The 21,194-nt window shown below is 45.2% G+C and overlaps 1 protein-coding gene across 7 annotated transcripts in view; it reads left to right on the top strand.

The window, feature by feature from the left end:
* Positions 1–21,194, top strand: part of DSN1 (DSN1 component of MIS12 kinetochore complex) — a 261,660-nt gene that overhangs the window by 132,827 nt on the left and 107,639 nt on the right. For all 7 annotated transcript variants that reach the window (XM_085654255.1, XM_085654258.1, XM_085654262.1 and 4 more), the window contains 2 exons: positions 4,715–4,787; positions 19,351–19,438. In XM_085654255.1, the coding sequence (XP_085510381.1) occupies positions 4,715–4,787; positions 19,351–19,438 (161 nt within the window). The remainder of the gene's footprint in view (positions 1–4,714; positions 4,788–19,350; positions 19,439–21,194) is intronic.

Genomic DNA, 21,194 nt, shown 5'->3' on the forward strand with positions numbered 1-21,194 from the left:
CTCAGCCAGCCTCCTCCGTCACTCCCTCCTCCTACAGCCTCTCCCTCTCCAGGGACAGCGGCCCTCCCCTGGCTCATCCACAGCCCACCTTACATCCTCACCCAGCCTCCCCATCTTCTATCATGTTCTTTCCTTTACTAAGATGTCAGCTTAAAAGTGAATACTGCTGCCATTTATTTATAATTTATTTTAATAAATAACTCCAGGACGAATCTCTATAAAACAGCCTCTGTGGATGCTAATCCAAAGGGCGTCCTTTTTACTGGTAACAACTGAATAGTGTAACAGAAGCAGTAAACTTCCTGCTCTGGATGCAGGTACGTTTGAAGGTATACCATTGATAAATCCAGTATTTAAATTATCCTTGGTGAATGGAATTTGACTGTTATGCTCTTGTTATCGTCTCGAAGGTTGAAGCGTAAACAGATTTTGCCATTGAATCATCTCACAACCGCAAAAGGAGGTAACAATTCAGAGGAATCTATTGGTTCTTTTGGCTTTCTCTAGTATTTCCTGTCCACTAGGAATGCTATTTTTAATGCTTCTATAAATATTCCTTGCTGTGAGTGTTTTGTTTTGCATCCTTCCTCATTCTAATACAATATACGTATCTCTTCTGTTTGCCAATTCTATCACTGAAAGTCTTGGTTAACTCTTTTATTTGTCTTTCCTAATTCCTTTACCGGATATACAGTTAGCATCTAAAACGATAAGAAACACTCTCTGTCCCATGAATCACAAAACTGGAGTTGTCATATTATTTACATACATGCTTCCTATTGCTTAAAGATTCTTAAACCTGAATACTAGTGTGCTATAATCTCATATCTCAGTTGTTTCTCCACTATATTCTTCTGGGTGTTTGCTGAACTTGTTGTTCCATACTTTTTTTTCCATTGTTGGAAAAAAGAAAACTGAGCCGGTCACTATGTCTAGTCCCACTCCTCTTGTTATTCTGCACATGGGTTTGTTACATTTCTCTTTGACTTTCACACTGAGTCTGATCCTTAACATAAAGAATCATTTGCAATGCAAGAGTTTGAGCTATTGGCATTGTAAATGACTATGCCTTTTATCTGTGTTTTGCAAACCTGCAAGCGGTGCGTAAACATGCACTTTGTACATATAGTCCTTGCCTATGAGAAGCAAGGCTGGCAGTAAAAGAGGCGCCGTTATTGCCAGCCTTGCTTCTCGTAAGCAAAGGCTATAAGTAGCGAGTGCATGTTTACGCACCTCTTGCAAGTTTTCAAAACACATAAGTAAAAGGCATTGTCATTTACAATGTGAATAGCTCAAACTCTTGCAAAAGCGAGACCTATTGCATTGCAAATGCTTTTTTTTTGTAGTCGAGATGTGGCTACGATTCAGATTGTGACCGGGAGACGGCTCTTCCCTTTTCCGCATTCTCTGACCATAGAGAAATGATAATCGCGACTCCTTCTGTGTGCCATAGTTCTCCTTCCTCACAATGAACGCTTAATGCTTGTTAAATGCAGATACGAAGCTCAATGTAAAATGACTGGGCTTTTATGATAAACCGTCTGTTCCTCACCACTAGGGGCACTAACCCCACCATGCCTTAACGAACCCTCAGATTGCAATCCCCGCTGGAGAGAATTACCGGGAGCGAGCTACATTTCTCATACCCCGACGAATCCCAGAACAGTTTAATTGCATTTTACATCCTTCTTCCCTGGGCAATGCAGCCGCTTTGTATAATAGGGTGACTTCCAAATGGCTGCACACCAACAAGTGTGCGTATTAAAAAGTTCCTAGAAGTTTGAACTGACCTGGGTTTGGAAGTGGTGACGTTGGCAAAACCGCGGAAGAGAGGATTGGGAAGAGGGAGGATCGTTTCTTAAAATGACTTCCTCGCCCCGCCTTCATTTGGCAAGTTTTGCTTTTAGTTTGCCCCGACAATCGAAAACTTTCTTCGTCTACAGAGCCACATTTTCTTTAATACACCTTTTATGCCATTGAGTTTGTTTTAACAAGGAGGTTTAATTACGTACTTAAACTGCAATCGTCCGTTGTGAAGTGTGGCGAGAAAGACACTCTGGTTGCTTGTGGTAATCCACGTAGCTTTTAAGCAAAAGCCCGTCCTGATGCGGAGTGGGCTCCCGCCTCGCTTCTCCTACACGCGGGGCTCCCTCAGCTCACGGGAGCCCCGGACACTTCAGGCCACGCGCTCCAAGCCCCGCCCATGTTCCAGGCAAGGTTGCCTGACTTCCGGGTCGCACGAGAGCCGCCCGGAGAAGGCTTCCAGAACAGCTCGGACTGTGGCGGCGAAACGCGGGGTGGGCTCCCGCCTCATCCTTTCACTTTGGTGGTTACACAGTGAGTCTTTTTTAGTCTATAAGCACTATTTTATTTAAATAGTTTCTCCTACTGCAGGCAAATAACGCTTTCCTGTAACATTCACTGCGTCATGCGTGCATTCACCTTCTAAGCAGCCCAAGAACATAGCGCCCGCTTCTTTCAAAGGTCTCCCATTTATAAGAGTATGAGCTATTGGCATTGTACATGACAATGCCTTTTATTTATGATTTAATTATCAAAACATATAAATAAAAGACATTGTCATTTACAGTGCCAATAGCTTAAACTCTCGCAAAGGCGAGACCTATTGCATTGCAAATGCTTGTTTCAGATGTGGGGCCACCCAGACCTAGATCTGTTCGCCACACTCGCAAACACAAAATGCCCAACCTTCGCCGCCAGGTTTCCACACCCGTTGTCCAAGGGCAATGCGATATAGATGAACTGGCCAGGCAGATTTGCGTAAGATTTTCCGCCACTCCCGCTCATTCCGCTAGTAGTACGCAAGCTCAAACAAAAGTCTCTCAAGATGATTCTAGTTGCTCCCACATGGGCACGGTAACCATGGTTCACAACACTCCTAGAACTCTCAGTAATTCCACACCAAAAACGTCTCTCCCCAAATCTACTGACGCAGAACCATGGAGAGATAAGGCACCCAGATCCAGCACAGATGAATCTAGCAATCTGGCTCCTGAAGTCCTAGTGTTCTGTTACCTTAACCTCCCACCGACTGTATGAACAATATCAAAGAGGCCAGATGCCCTCCTGCTAGAGCTTGCTATGCAGCCAAATGGAAGCGATTCGTCATTTATTGCAATAACAAAATTGATCCGCTAGATGCTTCAGTTCAAAACATCATCTGCTATTTACTACATTTACAAAGATGTAATCTTGCATACTCATCCATAAGATTACATCTGGCTGCCTTTGCCGCTTACCTACAAAACAGACAACATTTGTCATTGTTTAGAGTACCCGCTATCAAAGCCTTTATGGGAGGCCTTAAAACGATAACTCCACCCAGACTGCCACACTTTCCGGTGTGGAACCTAAATGTTGTTCTTACTAGACTCATGGGTCCCTCTTTTGAGCCTTTACACAAATGTGAATTAGTTCCTTACATGGAAAGTAGCTTTCCTTGTCGCACTCACCTCTTTCAGGAGAGTAACTGAGATCCAGGCTTTAACCATACAAGAATCATTCTTACAAATACATCGTAATAAAGTTGTTCTTAAAACAAATCCAAAATTCCTTCCAAAAGTAATCTCTGCTTTCCATCTTAATCAATCGGTAGAGTTACCAGTGTTTTTCCAAAACCCTGATTCTGTAGCGGTGAGAGCTCTTCACACGCTTGACGTTAAAAGAGAATTACTTTATTACATCGACGGGACTAAAGCCTTTAGAAAGACGAAACCACTGTTTGCAGCTTTCTCTCCACCTCATAAAGTCAACCCCATCTCTAAAGCTGGGATTCCCTGGTGGATAGTCAAATGCATTCAAATATGCTACCAGAAAGCAAAACGCACATTAACAATTCCCCCTAGAGCGCATTCAACACGCAAACTAGGGGCTTCCATGGCATTTTTAGGGAACATTCCTCTAGAAGACCTTTGTAAGGCAGCAACATGGTCTACCACACACACCTTCACCAAACACTATTGTGTAGATGTTCTGGCGAAGCAACAAGCTCTGTAGGCCAAGCAGTTCTTAAGACACTTTTTCAAACCATTGCAACCGATACAGGTGACCACCGCTAGGGGAGAACCTGCTGTGCAGTCTGTGCACAAGTATGAATTCTGCAGCTCATATGCCTCAAATAGAAAATGCTACTTATCAGTATGCATCTGTTCTTGGCATGTAGAGCTGCAGAGATTCATACGCCCACCCGCCTCCCCGGAACCTGTATCTGTTCCAGTGTCATCTTACTTAGATACATTCACATGGACATCTTTTCTGTTTCTTACAAACTCCATAATTTCCCATCATGGCGTAAAACAATCTGAGGATGGAGTCGATGCCCATGCGCACTATCGTCCTAGGGAGGAGTCACCTATCTCGTGACTACAAAAGACTTCTTCCAAGACAACATCAAGGTGCAAGCATCTGAGCCCAACACCAGATGGCGATTTATGCACAAGTATGAATCTCTGCAGCTCTACATGCCAAGAACAGATGCATACTGGTAAGTAGCATTTTCCTTTTTATACTACTGCATTTTGTGTGATAAACACCCACAAATGAAATGTGTGATATGAGAGAGAGAAAAATAAAGTTTTTCTGTACAAATGTGGGCCTATTTGTTTTGTCCTTTTGCATCCATTCATACCCCTAAATCAAGACTGCCCTATTTGCTTTGCAAATATGTCTTCTTTTTTGTCATTTTATATTTTAGCTCTCCATTCAGAAGCTGCAGGAGTCTTTGAAAAAAGCCGATGGTTTCATCCCTCACGATTTTAAATCAAAAGGTAAGAATGGGCAAGAGTTCATTTGTGTGACTAGCGATGGTATCTGATAGACATCTAGCTGCAGATTCCTTACCTTTGAACTTCCAGGTGTCAAGCTGGATCCAGAAGATATTTCCTAGCAGTACTCCTGCGTGCCGGTAGACGGCGTCTGTCGACTCCACGTGATGTCGGTGTCGTGTTCGTCGTAGGCGTGTTTGTCATCGGCATGGCATCCGCGTCGTCAATATAACCGCCACTCCGGCACGCTGGCGCCCGTTCTGTTTTATTTTTTCAGCGCCAGTCCGTTAAAGAGAGCTACCCCCTGTCCTTTTTTGACAGACTTATCGACTTTTTGTCAACTTCATCGGTGTTAGGAAGTCATGTCAAGTAAGAAGACTTCAGGGTTCAAGCTGTGCGACGCCTGTCACCACTCCATGTTGGTCACGGACCCCCATTTATTTTGTCTTTGGTGCCTGGAGCGCGACCACGACTCCAAGTCGTGCTCCGACTGCCGGGCCATGGCACTGAAGGCTTTGAGGGAGCATCTCGCGGCCCGACGTCCCGCACGGCAGAGGTCGTGTTGTCAATCTCAATCCCGGTCCAGAATTTGGTCGAGAGGAAGGTCCGAGCACCGCTCCAGTGAATCGAGATCCTCTTCATCGAAGTCAGGTAAAAGACACCACAAGAAGTCAAAGCGTGCTTCGACTTCTCCCAGCCCATCTCACGACACGACTGAAGAACCTCGTCGTTCGAGGCAGGCTCCGCGGAGCGAATGCCTGGGTCGGCTCCGCGTTTCCCTCCCTTTCCGAGAGTAATCCCCGGCCAGCTGAAGGAATTTTATGATGCCATGTGTGCCATATTTGGGGAGCCTGACCCTGCCGGTGCGCCTTCAGGCCCGCAGGCTCAGAGGACGGGGGGACCCCCGTGGTTCCCATGCAGATAGCTGCGGCCCCGGCACCACGACCTCCGAGTAGATCCGTTCCCGGGTTCGAACCTAACCCCGGTTGCACCTTCTCAGCAACCTTGTCCGGCGCCGAGGTCCTCGGCGGTGCCTCCCCAATCCTCTTTCCCAACAACACTGAGCCTGTTGGGTGTCAGACGGAGCCGTACTGCTCCATTCTGTTCACCCTGCCCTATTCTGAAGGGTTAGGGATGAAGGAAGAGGATGGGGGGGTGGCAACATCCCTTAGAAATCCCGCACCCACGAGCTTTGGACTTGTATGAGGAACTGGGTAACCCATTGGCCTGAACACCTCCCCAGACTCTGGCATGTTCCCCCTCCCTCCAACCTGGCTATGGAGGAGGGAGCATCTTTTGCCCTGGTGGTGTGTAGGGCTGCAGAGGTCCTCGACCTGCTGCTTCCTACTGTGGCAGGCAAGACATATCTTGACAGAGGTCCAGCAGCCTGGAGTCTTGATTTTGGAACCTCTTCTGCCCTTCAATGAGGCCTTAGCTGTCGTCCTTCAGGACAATCGCCCTGCAGCGGGCGACCTACTTTTCCTCACCACCGACCCCACCCCTCAAAGCTTGGTTGTCCAAGCTTCCACTTCTCATGACGCATTCTCTTCGACACCCCTGGACAGGGAATCCAAGAGACTGGAGAACTTCGGCAAGAATTTTTTTTCCCCGCTAGTCTGGCATTGTGGTCAGTGAACACCGCATGCCTGTTGGGCAGTTATTCCGATTCCATATGGAATACGGTACTTCAGGTGCTGCCCAGAGTCTCGAAGGAGGACCTGGCTCTGCTCTCCCAAGCTATCTCTGATGGGAGGGAGGCAGCTAAGTTCGCCATCAGATGTGGCTTGGACAGGACGGACTCGCTAGGTAGAGCGATTTCCACGACAGTGGCCGTTCGTCGCCAAGCCTGGTTGAGAACATCTGTTTTTTCGGGCGATGTCCAGACTAACCTCATGGACATTGATGGCTCCCATCTCTTCGGAGACAAGGCGGATGCTGCCTTTGAGCGCTTTAAAGACTCGCGGGACACGGCTAAGTCTTTGGGCCTCACCACCGCTCCCAGGGCTTCATTCACTTTTCGCTCCTTTCGTGGCTATGGAAGGGGTTGCCAACCAGCCGCTCCAACCCTATTCCGGCCAGAGGGCCCGCAAGTTCAGCAACCTCTGTGGGGCCGTCGACGCGGTTCACCCCGGCCTCATGGATCGAGAAACCAGAAGTCGAACCAAGCCACCATCCTCTCATCCACCTCAAAACCTTCCTAGTCTGATCCCCCCCCCGGGTCACTCTCGGCCAGTCAGTGGCAGAATACGCCATCCTCTCCACCACTGGCAAAACATTACATCGGAGAGGTGGGTGTTGCAAATAGTCTGAAGGGGCTACTCCCGCCCCTTCGAGACTGTCCCTCCATCTATGCCTCAAGTGTACGATCGGTTGACGAAGGATCAACTTGCTTTGCTCCACGAGGAAGTCACGACTCTCTTGGCCAAGGAAGCTATAAAGAGGGTTCCCGGGATCAAAGTGGGAAATGGTTGCTATTCCCGCTACTTTCTGGTCCCAAAGAAGGCCCGAGACCTTCCTTCTATCCTAGACCTCAGAGCCCTCAACTACTTCCTCAAAAAGGCCAAATTCAAGATGCTCACCCTTGCTTAGGTCCTGTCTGCCTTTGACCCAGGAGACTGGATAGTATCGCTGGACTTGCAGGATGCCCATTTTCATATTCCCATCCTGCCTGCCCATCATAAATACCTGCAGTTCATGGTGAGTCACAAGCACTTTTAATTTGCAGTGCCCCTGTTTGGCCTCACCAGCACCCCTCGGTGTTCACAAATATGATGGCGGTGGTCACAGCCCATCTGCGGAGATCAGGGGTTCCAGACTTCCCCTATCTCGATGACTTTGTTGAAGGCGGGCTCGCCCCAAGCAGTTGTCTCCCACCTCCAGGCTACGGTGAACCTCCTGCATTTGATTGGGTTTGCTATCAACGTGCCAAAGCCACACTGACTCCCTCTCAGACGCTCCTTTTTATTCGGGCGGTTCTGGACACGGTGCAGTTTTGGGCCTATCCTCCCGAATGGCGAGTCCAAGATATTCAGGCTACGATACCGATGTTTCAGCCTCTATCTTTGTTAGGATGACTCTGAGGCTGTTGGGCCCCATGCACGGTGGCACATGCGGGCTCTGCAGTGGGACCTGAAGTTCCAATGGGCACAGCAGCAAGGAAATCTCACCGACCTGGTTAAGATTTCAGAGGGCACTGCGAAAGACCTGCGGTGGTGGCTAATGGACCGCGATTGGTTCAAGGGCAGACCCCTCTCCCTTCCCCACCCAGATCTTTCAGTAGTGACGGATGCGGCCCTTCTGGGATGAGTTGGCCATCTGGGGGAGGTGGAGATCAGAGGACTCTGGTCTCCGGTGGGAGCCAAGCTCCATATCAATCTATTGGAGCTTTGGGCGATCCGTCTGGCACTGAAAGCCTTTTTGCCGTCAATAAAGGGAAGGCTCATACAGTTGGTCATGGACAACACTACCGCCATCTGGTACTGCAACAAACAGGGTGGAGTAGGTTCGTGGACACTTTGTCAAGAGGCTCTGCATCTTTGGACTTGGCTGGAACATCAGGGCATTTCTCTAGTGGTTCAACGCCAGGGCGGACGAGCTTAGCCGAAGGTGCCTTGCAGATCCTGAATGGCATCTCCATCCGGAGGTGGCACAAGCTCTTTCAGCAGTGGGGAGAGCCTTGTTGAGATCTGTTTGCCTCCTAAGAGAACACACAATGTCAGCTGTTCAGGGTGTTGGAGTTTCCAAGGTGGCTCTCGCTCGGTGGCGCTTTTTGCTGCAAGTGGAGCTCAGGCCTCCTATACGCTTTTCCGCCCATACCACTCGTGCCCAGAGTGCTCAAGAAGATCAGGAGTGACCGGGCACAAGTTATTCTGTGGCTCCAGACTGGGCACGGACAGTTTGTTACCCTAAGCTTCTAGACATGAGCATTGATCCTCCGGTCCGGCTACTCCTTCAGGAGGATCTTTTGTTGCAGCAGCAGGGGAGGGTTCTCCACTCGAATCTGTCCACTCTCTGCCTCCTTGAGTGGAGATTGAGCGGCGACAGTTGGCAGCTGCTGACGTCCCACCCGAAGTCTGTGAGGTTATCTTGGCAGCCAGGGGTCCCTCCACAAAACCGGTGTACGCCTGCCGATAGAATGAATTTTGTAAATATTGTTCAGAGCTGTCTCATGCTTCGCCCCCCCCCCCCGCTCCCTTATCTGAAATCCTCTTGTTCATACTTTTCTTTAGCCCAGCAGGGCTCTGCTCTGTGCACATTGAAGGGCTACCTTTCGGCCCTTTCTTCTTTTCTCTGGCTACCTGATCAGCCCTCTCTGTTTACATTTCCTCTGGTGCAGAGATTTTTTAAGGGGTTAACCCATTTGTTTCCTCCTTCACCTTTCATTATACCACAGTGCAACCTTGATTTGGTTCTCACTTTTCTGATGTGTGCACAGTTTGAGCCGCTGCATAACTGTCCTCTGTGGTTGCTCACCATCAAGACAGCTTTTTTGGTGGCCATAACCTCTGCCAGGAGGGTTAGTGAATTGCAGGCAGTAATCTCACAGCCTCCTTACAAGACGGTCTTTCCGGACAAAGTAGTACTCCGGACTAGGGCATAATTTCTGCCTAAGATGGTAACACCCTTCCATCTGGGACAGTCGGTTACCCTGCCCATCTTCTATGCACCACTGCATCCTTCCAAGGAAGAGGAGCGTCTCCATCGTCTGGACCCAAAAAGAGCGTTGTTGTTCTACCTTAATCGAACCAAAGAGTTCTGGGTGGATGACCAACTCTTTATAAGATAAGTGGGTGCAAAGGGCCGTGCTGTCCAGAAGAGGACTATATCACGATGGGTCATCCTCTGTATAAAAATTTGTTATGCCTTAGCGAAAAAAGATCCCCCTGAAGGACTTGGGGCGCATTCCACCAGGGCAAAGGCGGCCACCACGGCTCTCCAGCGTGGTGTTTCCATCTCGGATATCTGCCAAGCTGCACACGTTCTCCAGACACTACTGCCTGGATTCTCAGGTTCACAGAGCAGGCCCGTTAGGTCGCTCTGTTTTACGGGATTTTCTGGTCTAAGCCGTTCCGCAGTCCCTCCTCCTTGGATGGTATTGCTTGGGTATCTGTTCAAAGGTAAGGAATCTGGGCTAGATGGCTCTATCAGATGGACAAGATACTTCCCTTCGGTAACGCCTTATCTGGTAGAGACATGATTTAGCTGCAGATTTCTTACCGACTCACCCATCCTCCCCGCACTGTGGAATTGGTTTTAAGTGTCAGATATGTACCCCTTCAGGGCATTAGCTATTCATTTTTAACACACCATGGTCAGTCACTACATGGCTTTGCGCTTCTGGTGTGGAAAGTTGTGAAAAGTACTTATGTCAGCGCACCGGAGTGGCGGTTATATTGACGACGCGGACGTCATGACGACGACAAACACGACGCCGACGATCTCATGCGGAGTCGACCAATGCTATCTACCCAGCACGCAGGGGTACTGCTAGGAAAAATCTTCCAAATCCAGCCTGACGCCTGGAAGTTCAAAGGTAAGTAATCTGCAGCTAGATCATGTCTCTACCAGATAAGGCATTACTGAAGGTAAGTAATTTGTCCGTCACTAAGGAAGCGTATCAACAAGAGTGGTGCACCAATGTTTAACAGAACATTAATCTAATCTGGTGAGCTTTGTGTGGAGTGAGAAAGAATATTTGATGGTGTGCTCTTTGGCAAATAAGGCTTTGCGTGGCTAGAAGGCTTGATGTGTTCAGGATTTGTCCCGTGTGTCAGGAATTAAAGTATAAAAAGGAATTTTGTACTAGTAAGGACGACGTGTGTGCTTCTCTGCCTTATCGTGTGCTCCTAGTCAAATCGCTATATCTCTTGGTGTTCCTGTTCCATCTGATAAAAAAAAAAAGTTCAGGCCATACTTAACAAAAGAGCAATTATGTATTCATGAGTTCACTGGCAGATTTCACAGGATGTTCCAGAACAAATGATTTGCCATTTTAGGTCTCGCCTATGCAGCGCATATGCGATGCTCTAGGAGGGCCTTTAGCCATCGGTCTTCACTTTTTTCAAGCACTGCACCCGTGCTTGCGCTGGCATCCACCTTGCGGGAGCGAGCAGCGGCACGCAAGCTAATTGAAAACATATGGTCCGCGCGCTGCTGCTCGCTCACGCAAGGGGCATGCCAGCTCAAGCACTAGTGTTTAGCACGAGTGCTTCTTGTTTTAAATTGAAAACACACTGGTTGCATTTATTGCCATGGCTCAGAAACCGACTTTAAAATGAAAACACACTGGTTGCGTTTATTGCCATGGTTCAGAAACCAACTTGCAATGCTGACGGCATTATTTTATTTCAAACACACACAGCATTGTTTGGGTTAACGATAGATACACAGGAGAACCGATGCCGGGACCCCAGCCACACACCGTTACCACTGCCCAGGCATAGCAACCTGTGCAACCCGAACTGTAGGAGCAGCTGCGCCAGCACTACCATGCCATCTTAACACCATTATCAATTTTAGTAACGGCGCTCCTTTTTTATTTTTGTATGGTGCGAACACGACCCCGATGTACTGAGGCGCTTTACATGAGCACCAGTTACATTACACAAGGACACGTTCATATTTTCATAGGCGCTCAAAAAATCGTTTTTGCACTCAAATATTTATTTCACCCTTCTCTCCCTTCATTCCCCTTTCTCCTCTCTTCATTCTGTCCATACTTCCTTCCTTTCCTCTTCTCCTTCATCCTTCCACCATCCCTTCCTCACTTCCCTCATCTAGCCTTTCCTTTGTCTCTCCACCTAGCTGCTCTGTGCCCTCCACACCTCACTTCCCTCTCATCTATCCTTTCTCTCCCTCCGTCTGACTGCTCCGCCGTCTCCACATCTCACCCCCCCTCTCTTGTCTAGTCTTTACTTTCTCTCCGTCTACTTGCTCAGCACCCTCCACACCTCACTTTTCACTCTTGCCTACCCTTTCTCTCGGTCTGGCTGCTCTCCGCCCTCCACGCCTCTCTTGTATATCCTTTTCTTTCTCAGTCTAGCTGCCCTGTGCCCTACACACCCCTTTTCTCCCCTTGTGGCTTGAAAGGGGAGATAAGGAGCCTATTCTGTGACATCTAATTAAACAAGGACCCAGCGGCCGCCCTTGTGTGTGTGTGTGTGGGATTCTTGTCCCGGTGGGGCCCTCTGCACCCCTGCCAGAGACCATTCTGCTGAGAGAGCAGCCCCCAGACCTTATATCTCCCCAAAGAGGCCCTCGGAGTTCTCAGCCCCCCACGGGTTGTGATAATAGAACCATTTGCCAGAAGCACATGTTTACATGTTTTACACGCCCCCCCCCCCCCTAATACATTCATCCCTCACAGTGGACACCAGGGAGTCTAACATCGCTGTCTTTTCAGTTTATATTGCTTCTTTGCCCGTGAAAACCACAAAGAGCTTTTATTACAACAGATAAGTGTGCACCCCATTGTCCCACCAAGTTCATCGCGTCTGACTCCCCCAATGTTGTCCATTTATTTCCTTACTGCTTTTTGTATTTACCAAGTGTGAAAATAAATCTTTCAAAGCGCTACACAAATGTCTGCTCAGATCTTCGAACCTCAGCTGTATGACACGTTCGTAAATGGTGTAGGCGGAGACGTGTAAACTGCACTTTTACTAGTTATCATTTGGCATTAGCCCTCCTTCTCCTGCAATAAAATGGCTTCTTTTTATAAAGCGTGATATACTGCACTTCTGGCGTTTCTAAGAGCTGTGAATTAACAGGTAAACCCGTTATGCATTTTAATGGGAGAGGATGTGGCGCTACTGTCAGAGCTGCCGACTTTGGAGCTGGGGAACCAGGTCCGAGTCTTGGTGCTGGCTCAACTTCCTGTGATTTGGGGCAAATCACCTAATCTCCTAGTGCCTAGCACAAAATGAATGGGTCCTTGTGTAACGTAACTGGTGCTCGCGTAAAGCGCTCCAATACCTTCGGGTCAAGTTTGCGCTATATAAAAATGCAAAAAAGAATTGGCACCTAATTTACCGACTGCTAAAGATGATCAGCTGATCTGGCCTAAGCTTTGAATTCATTACAACCGGATCACTGAGATTGCCAGCAGCGAGTGTCTAAATCGCTAACCCATTGTGTTAGGCTAAGGGTTGCACATGGTTATAGAGTAGTATAAAATGTGACTGAACAGGTACATAGCAGCATAAAATTGTTTGTTTGTTATTCAAAGCATGTATGAAATGTATACACGTAACTGGATATAGGTTAATCTACACAACTGGCTTGCACTGACTGCCCTTTCCCATAGGCTGCTTGACATTCAGGAGAAGTGTCACCTTTTCAGTTTTTAAACCATGATTTACAAGAGTTTTGTTGAGCGTGAGTTCATGAGGGACATAAGCATGTTAGATTTTCGTGGTAAACACTACCCATGTAAACTATCTGTTCATATCAGTGGTCGTAAATTTTTTTGATGTGGAGACTGTGAAAACTGTCATGAATATGACATATCTCAATTAAAAATGTAAGTTCTAAATAGGAAGTGAGTTTTATGAGTATCATCATAATATACCGCTTTCTTTTTAAAGGCAGTACTGTCTTCCACTAACTCTTCAAGCCTGCGCTATTTTTTACTCAACATATCTTGCTTCAAATGTCTTATCGACTGCATCTTAGAACAACCGCATCATACAATTCAGAATTTGCATGCTTTCTATCTCTTTCTGAATGTTCACCGCTTGCACAATGGCAATGTTTTTTGATGCAGGTGGTTATATACCGTTGTCATCTTTAAAACCAAAAGTAAATGTTCAAATACAATACATATAGACCCAGTTTGTTATGCTCGTGCCTGTGCAGTGCGGGATTTGCCATAGTAGGCACCAGGCGTATCCCCGGTGGGACGAAGGGTGGGGGGCGGTTTTCTGGCCGTGGGAGCCGGTTTTGCAGCAGTGCTGCAACATCGGCCACCTGTAAGAAAAGCGCGAGCAGTGCTTTTTACTAGCACCCTCCCGCCTCCGCTCCCAGGGCCGGTCGAGCAGCAATCAGCCAGGGCCGGTTGCTGTTCCCAGGCCGGCCCTGTGCCGATGTGCCTTGTGGAGGTGGTGACGTGGAGTGCTGAGCGTCCCAGGGACTGGATCTGCCACGCCCATTGCTTACATCTTCTCGGCCCAGTTCGGCAGCTTTTTGCTGGCCCGCAGTAATCTGCTCGGCTCCTGATTTTGCTGTCAACCCCCAGCTTACACTGCGTTTTCGGCTCCGGCCACTTCCTTGATGTTTTTCCCTCACTCTCCGTCTTAGGTCTGCCAGATTTCAGGTGTTAGGGCTGGGTCCTGAGCCCCCTCCCGGTTTGAGCAGACTATTGCCTCTGTTTTCGGAGGCCCAGGTGACACCAATCACCGGCTACCTGGCCCATCAGGAGTGAGGAGCCTGCTAGTCTCCTGCAGATGGAATTCAGTGCGACGTCCAGTGCACACTGTAGTTTGACCAGCTGCACAGTTGACTTGGGGCAACCGTCTCAGGTACAGACAGGTTACAGTGGGACATATGGTGTGGGTGAGCTTTGGTGTGTGGTGGCACAGGCAGAGATGTTGTACAGGGTAAAAGGCAGCTTTGGGTGGCTGATCGGATCTTCTCCGTCGCGATCAACTTCATATGATGGCAGCGGCCCTGTTTAAAGCTGGCCCCTTTTCCAATCCATAATTTCCAACTAAATCAACAACCTTCCAGCTGTTGATTTTTAGGGGGGCTCCTGGCGCATACCATCATCTATTCCTTACGCCACCATGAAAACCAGGTCAAACAAAAGTATAATATCCTGTGTATAAATATATAGAATATAGTATAAAAATCCTAAAACCAAGAAAGTCGGGAATACTGACCTCACCAAATCGAACACCGGATGCCAGACCGACTTCTATAACTCTTGATGCTTTTTTCCCGCTTAGCAACTCATGATATAATGAATCGACCTTCTTTGCCTCTGTCAGATTTCACGGCCATTTACCCCAGTGGTGACAAAGCAACCCTCTATCAGAGGCTGTTTTCTGATAGGATCCACTTTTACGGGAAGCACCAATCCCGGCCTCAATATTTGTCTGGTCCAGGCCCATTTGCCTACTCATCCAAACTTGAGGGAATCCAAGAATCCTATTTCAAGGCTTTCCCCTCTACCTTCTACAGCTCTGCACATGATCACTACAGCGGCTGCAATTAGTAGGGTTCCCGACAACACAAATGTATTCGCCAGCTATTTAGAAACCAACTCAATATATGGAGTCGACCATTCGGCTGGAGGAAGATGAAGCAGACTATATACAACAATCAATCATCCATCACTACACAATTCTCTTGCTAGCTCCTTGGATAAAACTAACTTACTAGAGGAGTAGGAATTTTACTTATCTAACCTGGCTAGATAGGACGACCTAGTTGTTTTTTTTTTTTTTTGTTTGTTTTTTACAAGAGAAGCTAAACCTAGGAAAATCTCATCCTTCAATTGTGACAACCACCCCTCTGACTGATGAGGTCAGCAATACCATACACCCTTCTATTACAGCAAACTAATATTGAAGTAATTTGAACGACCACTTAACAAAACATTTTGAAGAATCATATCTTATTTCAGGTAAGGACCAGGGGCACAAAAAGGGTCTCTCGGATAAAATTGAAATTTTAACAGATGCCTGCGTAATAGATGAACCTTCAAATGACTTGCTATCAAGCGCCTCAAATGATGAATTCCAACCCCATATCAGTAAGCATCACTTAAAATAATTATAGAAGTTAAACAAAAAATCGAACCTTAAGGAAATCAAGCCCACTTACGTAAAAAGCCAATTCAGGTAATAAGTCTTAGCCTTTTTCCAATATTCAGTAAGGGAGAATCCAAAACGGCAGATAAATCGCAAGCAATCTATCTGTAACAGAGAACCAGACCGTGCCAGATAAGATGAATCTTAGAACCCTAATTCAATATATGCTCGCTTAAAAGGAGGCTGATTAACATCACCGGACAAGTAATGACACCCAGTGAATAATCTGCTCACCTCAAGACTCTTACCTGACCTCTCAATTTCACCTGACCAATTCTTCGTATCCAGATTCCACAAGCCCAATAACTGACGGTCCTTTGCACAACCTGAGCCCACAAAGAAGTTCAGGTGCATCCTTAATTCCATTTTATTTCGCTAATTCCTTGAATATGGGTTTGGCAAATTTATAGACAAAAATAGCAGATGGTATTGCATTTTCTTGTCAAAACACTTGAAGAAAAAAGAGCCCAATTTTGTTATGACAAACTCCCAATTTTCCTCAATACGTCCTAAAAGACTCCTGCATGACTCAGCCCAGTCTTCAATAACCAGTGCTACCAATGATGGTCAGCTGTCCTCTGTCATGCATGTATCCAACTTTCCAACACTCTACTCTGGACCACATTTCCTTTGTACCACGTTGACGATCAAATGTGGATTTTTAAAACAACACTTGAGTTTACCCCTGATTTGTATATATCAAGCACAATATGACAATTTAAATCGTCAAAATATCTTAAGTCCGAAATTACTTTCCGGAAACCAACTTACTGGAGATCTAAGGAGTGTCAAGTTCCTTCCTAAAGTAACCACTAAAATGGAGTCCATTCACATATCTTGGTCAATGGAGGCAATAGCTCAAACAATTTTGTCTAAGAAAGAAACTTTAGTCAGTTGGGGCTTCCTTGTATCAAAACCAGGTAAACTGACATATCTGCACATACTACAGGACCAGAACAAAAAGCAAGATACATTTTCAGGAGCAGCTTACCAAATGATCCACCTTCTCTGCCCTAGCAGTCCAACAAATAACCTGAATTTAAATAGCCACGTCTCTAAAAATATTGCCACTGGGTGACGAGTGGTCCTTACTGATCCAACTAATTCTTGCTGCTGTTTAGAATCGATGTCTGTGCGACATACCAAATCAAAAGTGTTGAAAGCCCTATTTAAACTTTAACACACTGGTGATTTGCTCCTAGAATATCGAACAACATTTAAAATCAAGTGAAAACCGTTTGATATCCTTCAAAGCCAAACATTGTGTGGTTTGCCTCCAGGAAAAATGGCAGTCTAACTCATCCTTCCTAACTTTCATAAGCACAAAATGTACCCCAGACAAAGCACTCTGAGACAAACGACTGGTCGCGTATTGATCCTAGTACCTAATAGTCTAGGGCTAAAAACTACCATCATTTAATCAAAAACGGAGCAAGGGTTACCAGTCTTGATGGGCCAAAAAAGACAAAACCAAGTGTTAGAGCTGAGGACATACTTTCCACCATCAGTGATAAAAAATTAATCAAAGCGCCGCACTGTCTTCCAGGAAATTGAGGAGATTCTGAATCATAATTCCATTAGCTCCTGTAAAATCAGTGGAGATTTCAAAAATACTTTATTATCCAATTATTGGAATAAATTATCACCAGTATCTTTCTGACTCATTCCTTAACATTCTGGTAATTGCTGACTGGTGGGACAGTAAGCAGCCCAAAAATCTACATATGTGCAGCTACAATTTGAACTATGATTTTGTATATTGAATGGTGGGTTTCCGTCCAACCAGCCGGCTCAGCCGACATTTACTTAATCTAAATCAAAAAGTATATTTGATTATACTCTTTTATATTTTACCTCTTTCATCTTGTAAAGAGCTACTGTTTCATACCGTATGATAAGTAGAAATCATATATTGGCGACATCTGTGCTAACTGCTCATTCACCATACTTGATCTTCCAGTTTATACTAATACAGATTCGCGAATCTCTGCTGATGAAATTACAGCACTGATCAAGACATCTCGATCATCAAAAGCTGCAGTTCCAAATGGGATGCCATCGATGTAATAAATGCAGACCCCAATTGTTCAACCATAATACTTCACAAACTTTTTTCACTGGTCCTTCAGACAGGTAGAATTCCGACTTCATTAAAGAGTGCAATAATAAAACCAATCCACAAAAACAGAGCACGGAGAATCCAAAAAACTATTGTCTCATATCCCTCCACAACTCCAATGGAAAATGTTTTGGCAATTTCTTATTAAATCTCACGACTGTGCGTCCAACAATAATCTGATTCCAATCATCAATCTGGATTCCGATGAGGCTGTTCCATGATTAACAACATTATTGCCGTCAAACTTCTGGCAAACAAAGCATTTAAAAACATCTCCCATTATATGTATGCTACATTGGCTACTCCCAAGCTTTCTTTAAAGTCAATCGTAAAAAACTTCTGGCACTAACTAAACTAATGGGGCATCAGACATTCTTTACTACACATTTTAATATCTCTACATAACAACACGTGGCTTCAGGTCAAACTCGCCGGGAGAGTTCTAGCACCAAAGAAAAGTACCATGAGCGGCCGATAATAGGGTAGTTTCTTTCAATTCAGTAGAACATCGAGGTAATTGACTCCCAACTTACCCCACCCATTCTATATGCCTCTCCTGTCTACAAGGTCCAGATAGTTAATATGTTTAATAAAATATATGTAAAAGAAATAAGGGCGATTTTGAATCTTCGTTCTTCCATACCACATAGCAAAGTACCACTGGAGCTATCTTTAGCATCATGTGTGACTGCATTGCTGCTCAGAACATATAAAGAATAATCAATCTATGTTACAAGGGTCAATGACAGAATTGAACCTAGGAGCAGTTGACAAAGGCTATTAATTAGAACAAACTGCCTCTGCTGCCAGAGCTCTCAAGACTGTCCAGCATAGTCCATAAAACACTAATCAGACAGACTTTGAGGAAGAAATACAAACAGATCAGTCTGATTCCTTGGCAGCCTTATACTCGCGCCTACTATACTATGGGCACGTATCTGAATATAGAGCAAGAATATTTTGCTTGCGAAAACAAATACTTGAGATTTCGCCTTATGCACCTTTCGATATCCCATTTCGAAGGCTCCTGGAACACTCTGTGCTTACCATCAGTCATGTTTGCTCTATGGCTAGAAAAACAAGTCCATAAAACACATTATTGTTTTATGTTCTTTGCTATTCGATTCAAGGAAAAAATACTGAGTCTGGTTTTGTCAAAGCCAACTGTAGAGCAGTCAAGTAAGCAGCCAATTGCTGCTTTTCATCTAATGTTTTTTGGGAAGCTGACAATTATTAGACCTTACTTACCGCTGTCTTTTAAAATTGCATTTTCCAATGTTTGTCACTGTAGGAGCCCTCTCATGTTACATTTTATTTTAATGTATTTATGTAAGGCATCTTCTGTGTATTTAATAGTCATTGATATTTCATTATTTCTATATAATAAATGTAATTTCAGTCCCAGTGGTTGCGTTAAACTCAGATATTTTTCACAAATACATGTCCCAAATATACGCTGAAGCATCTAGCCTGTATCCGATTTGTCTTTGATAAAAGGTTTCTCGCAGTACTTCAGCATAAGCATTTATGATATCTTTACACCATTTTCCACCGATTCAAATAAGAACAGCGGATCCCACAAGTTTCTGCTTGTTTTGATTTCTTTCTATTTTTGTGTTTTTTTTCTTTGTTGCAGTTTCATCAATCACACAGGAACTGAATCATTTTACGGAAAGGCTACAACGTGACGGGACCTTGCACAGGTGTACGGAACAACCTAGCAGGTAATTTCTTCTGGCACATATTCCCCCATTGTAAATTTTTCAAGTACTAAATATATAAAAATATATATATATATATATATATATATATATATATATATATATATATATATATATATATATATATATATATATATATATATATATATATATATATATATATTCACTGAAAAAACCATAGGTTTCACACATGTTATAGTTAGCGGAAATTTTACTGATAAAAAACCAATGAAATTGCCCCGTTATAGTTAGTGCTGGCAACTATAACTCACGCGACCGCAATCCTCTGCTGATGCTAATACTGTATTTAGACACTTATTTGCCCATGTCTTCTTCCATACATGTTTAGCTATACATATATTACAAATATTTTTTTTTATAAAGACACATATGTCATCAGCAGAAGATTGTGGTCGCGTGAGTTATAGTTGCCAGCACTAACTATAACGGGGCAATTTCATTGGTTTTTTATCAGTAAAATTTCCGCTAACTATAACATGTGTGAAACCTATGGTTTTTTCAGTGAATTTGCAAGGTTTTTTAAATGCTAATTCCTAACTATAACGTGTGTGAAACCTATGGTTTTTTCAGTGAATTTGTACGGTTTTTTAAATGCTAAGTTACTTTACGCCATTCGAGGCGTGCGCGCCCACTTAACGCAGTGCGTTCCGTGCACGGTTTTTATCAACTTTAATAAGCCCTGTACATTTGGTGGCCTTCGGCCACCAAAAGCACAGGGGGTGGGGTCAATGTGGATAGTGTTTTTTTTATTTCGATTTTATAATTTCATGTTGCCAAAATATAGTTTTTTTACTGATGTAATAAGCCCTGTACATTTGGTGGCCTACGGCCACCAAAAGCACAGGGGGTGGGGTAAGTGTGGATAGTGTTTTTTTTAATTCTATTTTTTACCGTACGCTTACGGTAAGCGTACGGTAAGCGTACTCGGCGAAATTGCCGAAAAAAAAAAAAATACGTTTTTGCTCTTGGGGGATGTTTGGGGACTCCCTCAACATGACTATGTGGGAGGGAGTTGTCAAAACAGCCCCGTAACATGTTTTTGGGCATCATGTTTGATAAATAACACTCAGTGCGAGAGACAAAATGGCGGACGCCGCTTCCTGGTTTCGGCCGATTCGAATGTTTACTAAGATCTAAGAGCCAATCAGAATCGCGCTCGCGCACGCCACCGTACGCGTACGGTAAGCGTACGGTAAGCGTACCGTAAGCGGGCTCAGATATATATATTGATTTAAAGGCTATTTTCTCAGAATCTACTGAACAGATTTACACCAAACCTACAAAAGGCACTTCCTTGACCTACGGACTACCTCTCTGCCAAATTTCTAGTAATTCTGTTCAGCCGTTCGGGCTGTAGCTCGTTCTAAAGGTCCTATGGAAAAATGCATGGGAAAAACGCGTTTTGGGACCCCCCTTTTATCTCAGCCCCCGCTTGACGAATCCCCCCGAGACTTTCAGGGTAGGAGCGGAGCGTAGCGCCCCACCTATTTTGAGAAATTCGCGAGGATTCATCGACCGGCGCCAAAGTTATTCAAAATAGAATGTTGCGGATTTCCTATGGAAAAGGGGTCCTAACTATAACTACCTACTGGCGACCGCCAGTAGGTAATATATATATATGTGTATGTATATGTATATATCGGCTCACTGTGGTATGTTTGCTGCCTTTAAGCCGCTCTCAATGTTTTGAGTATAAATTTAGAAACTGCCTAACATTTCTCTTTGTATTAAGATGGAA

Source organism: Triturus cristatus, chromosome 4_1 (assembly GCF_964204655.1).
Source record: "Triturus cristatus chromosome 4_1, aTriCri1.1, whole genome shotgun sequence".
Classification (NCBI taxonomy): Eukaryota; Metazoa; Chordata; class Amphibia; order Caudata; family Salamandridae; genus Triturus; species Triturus cristatus.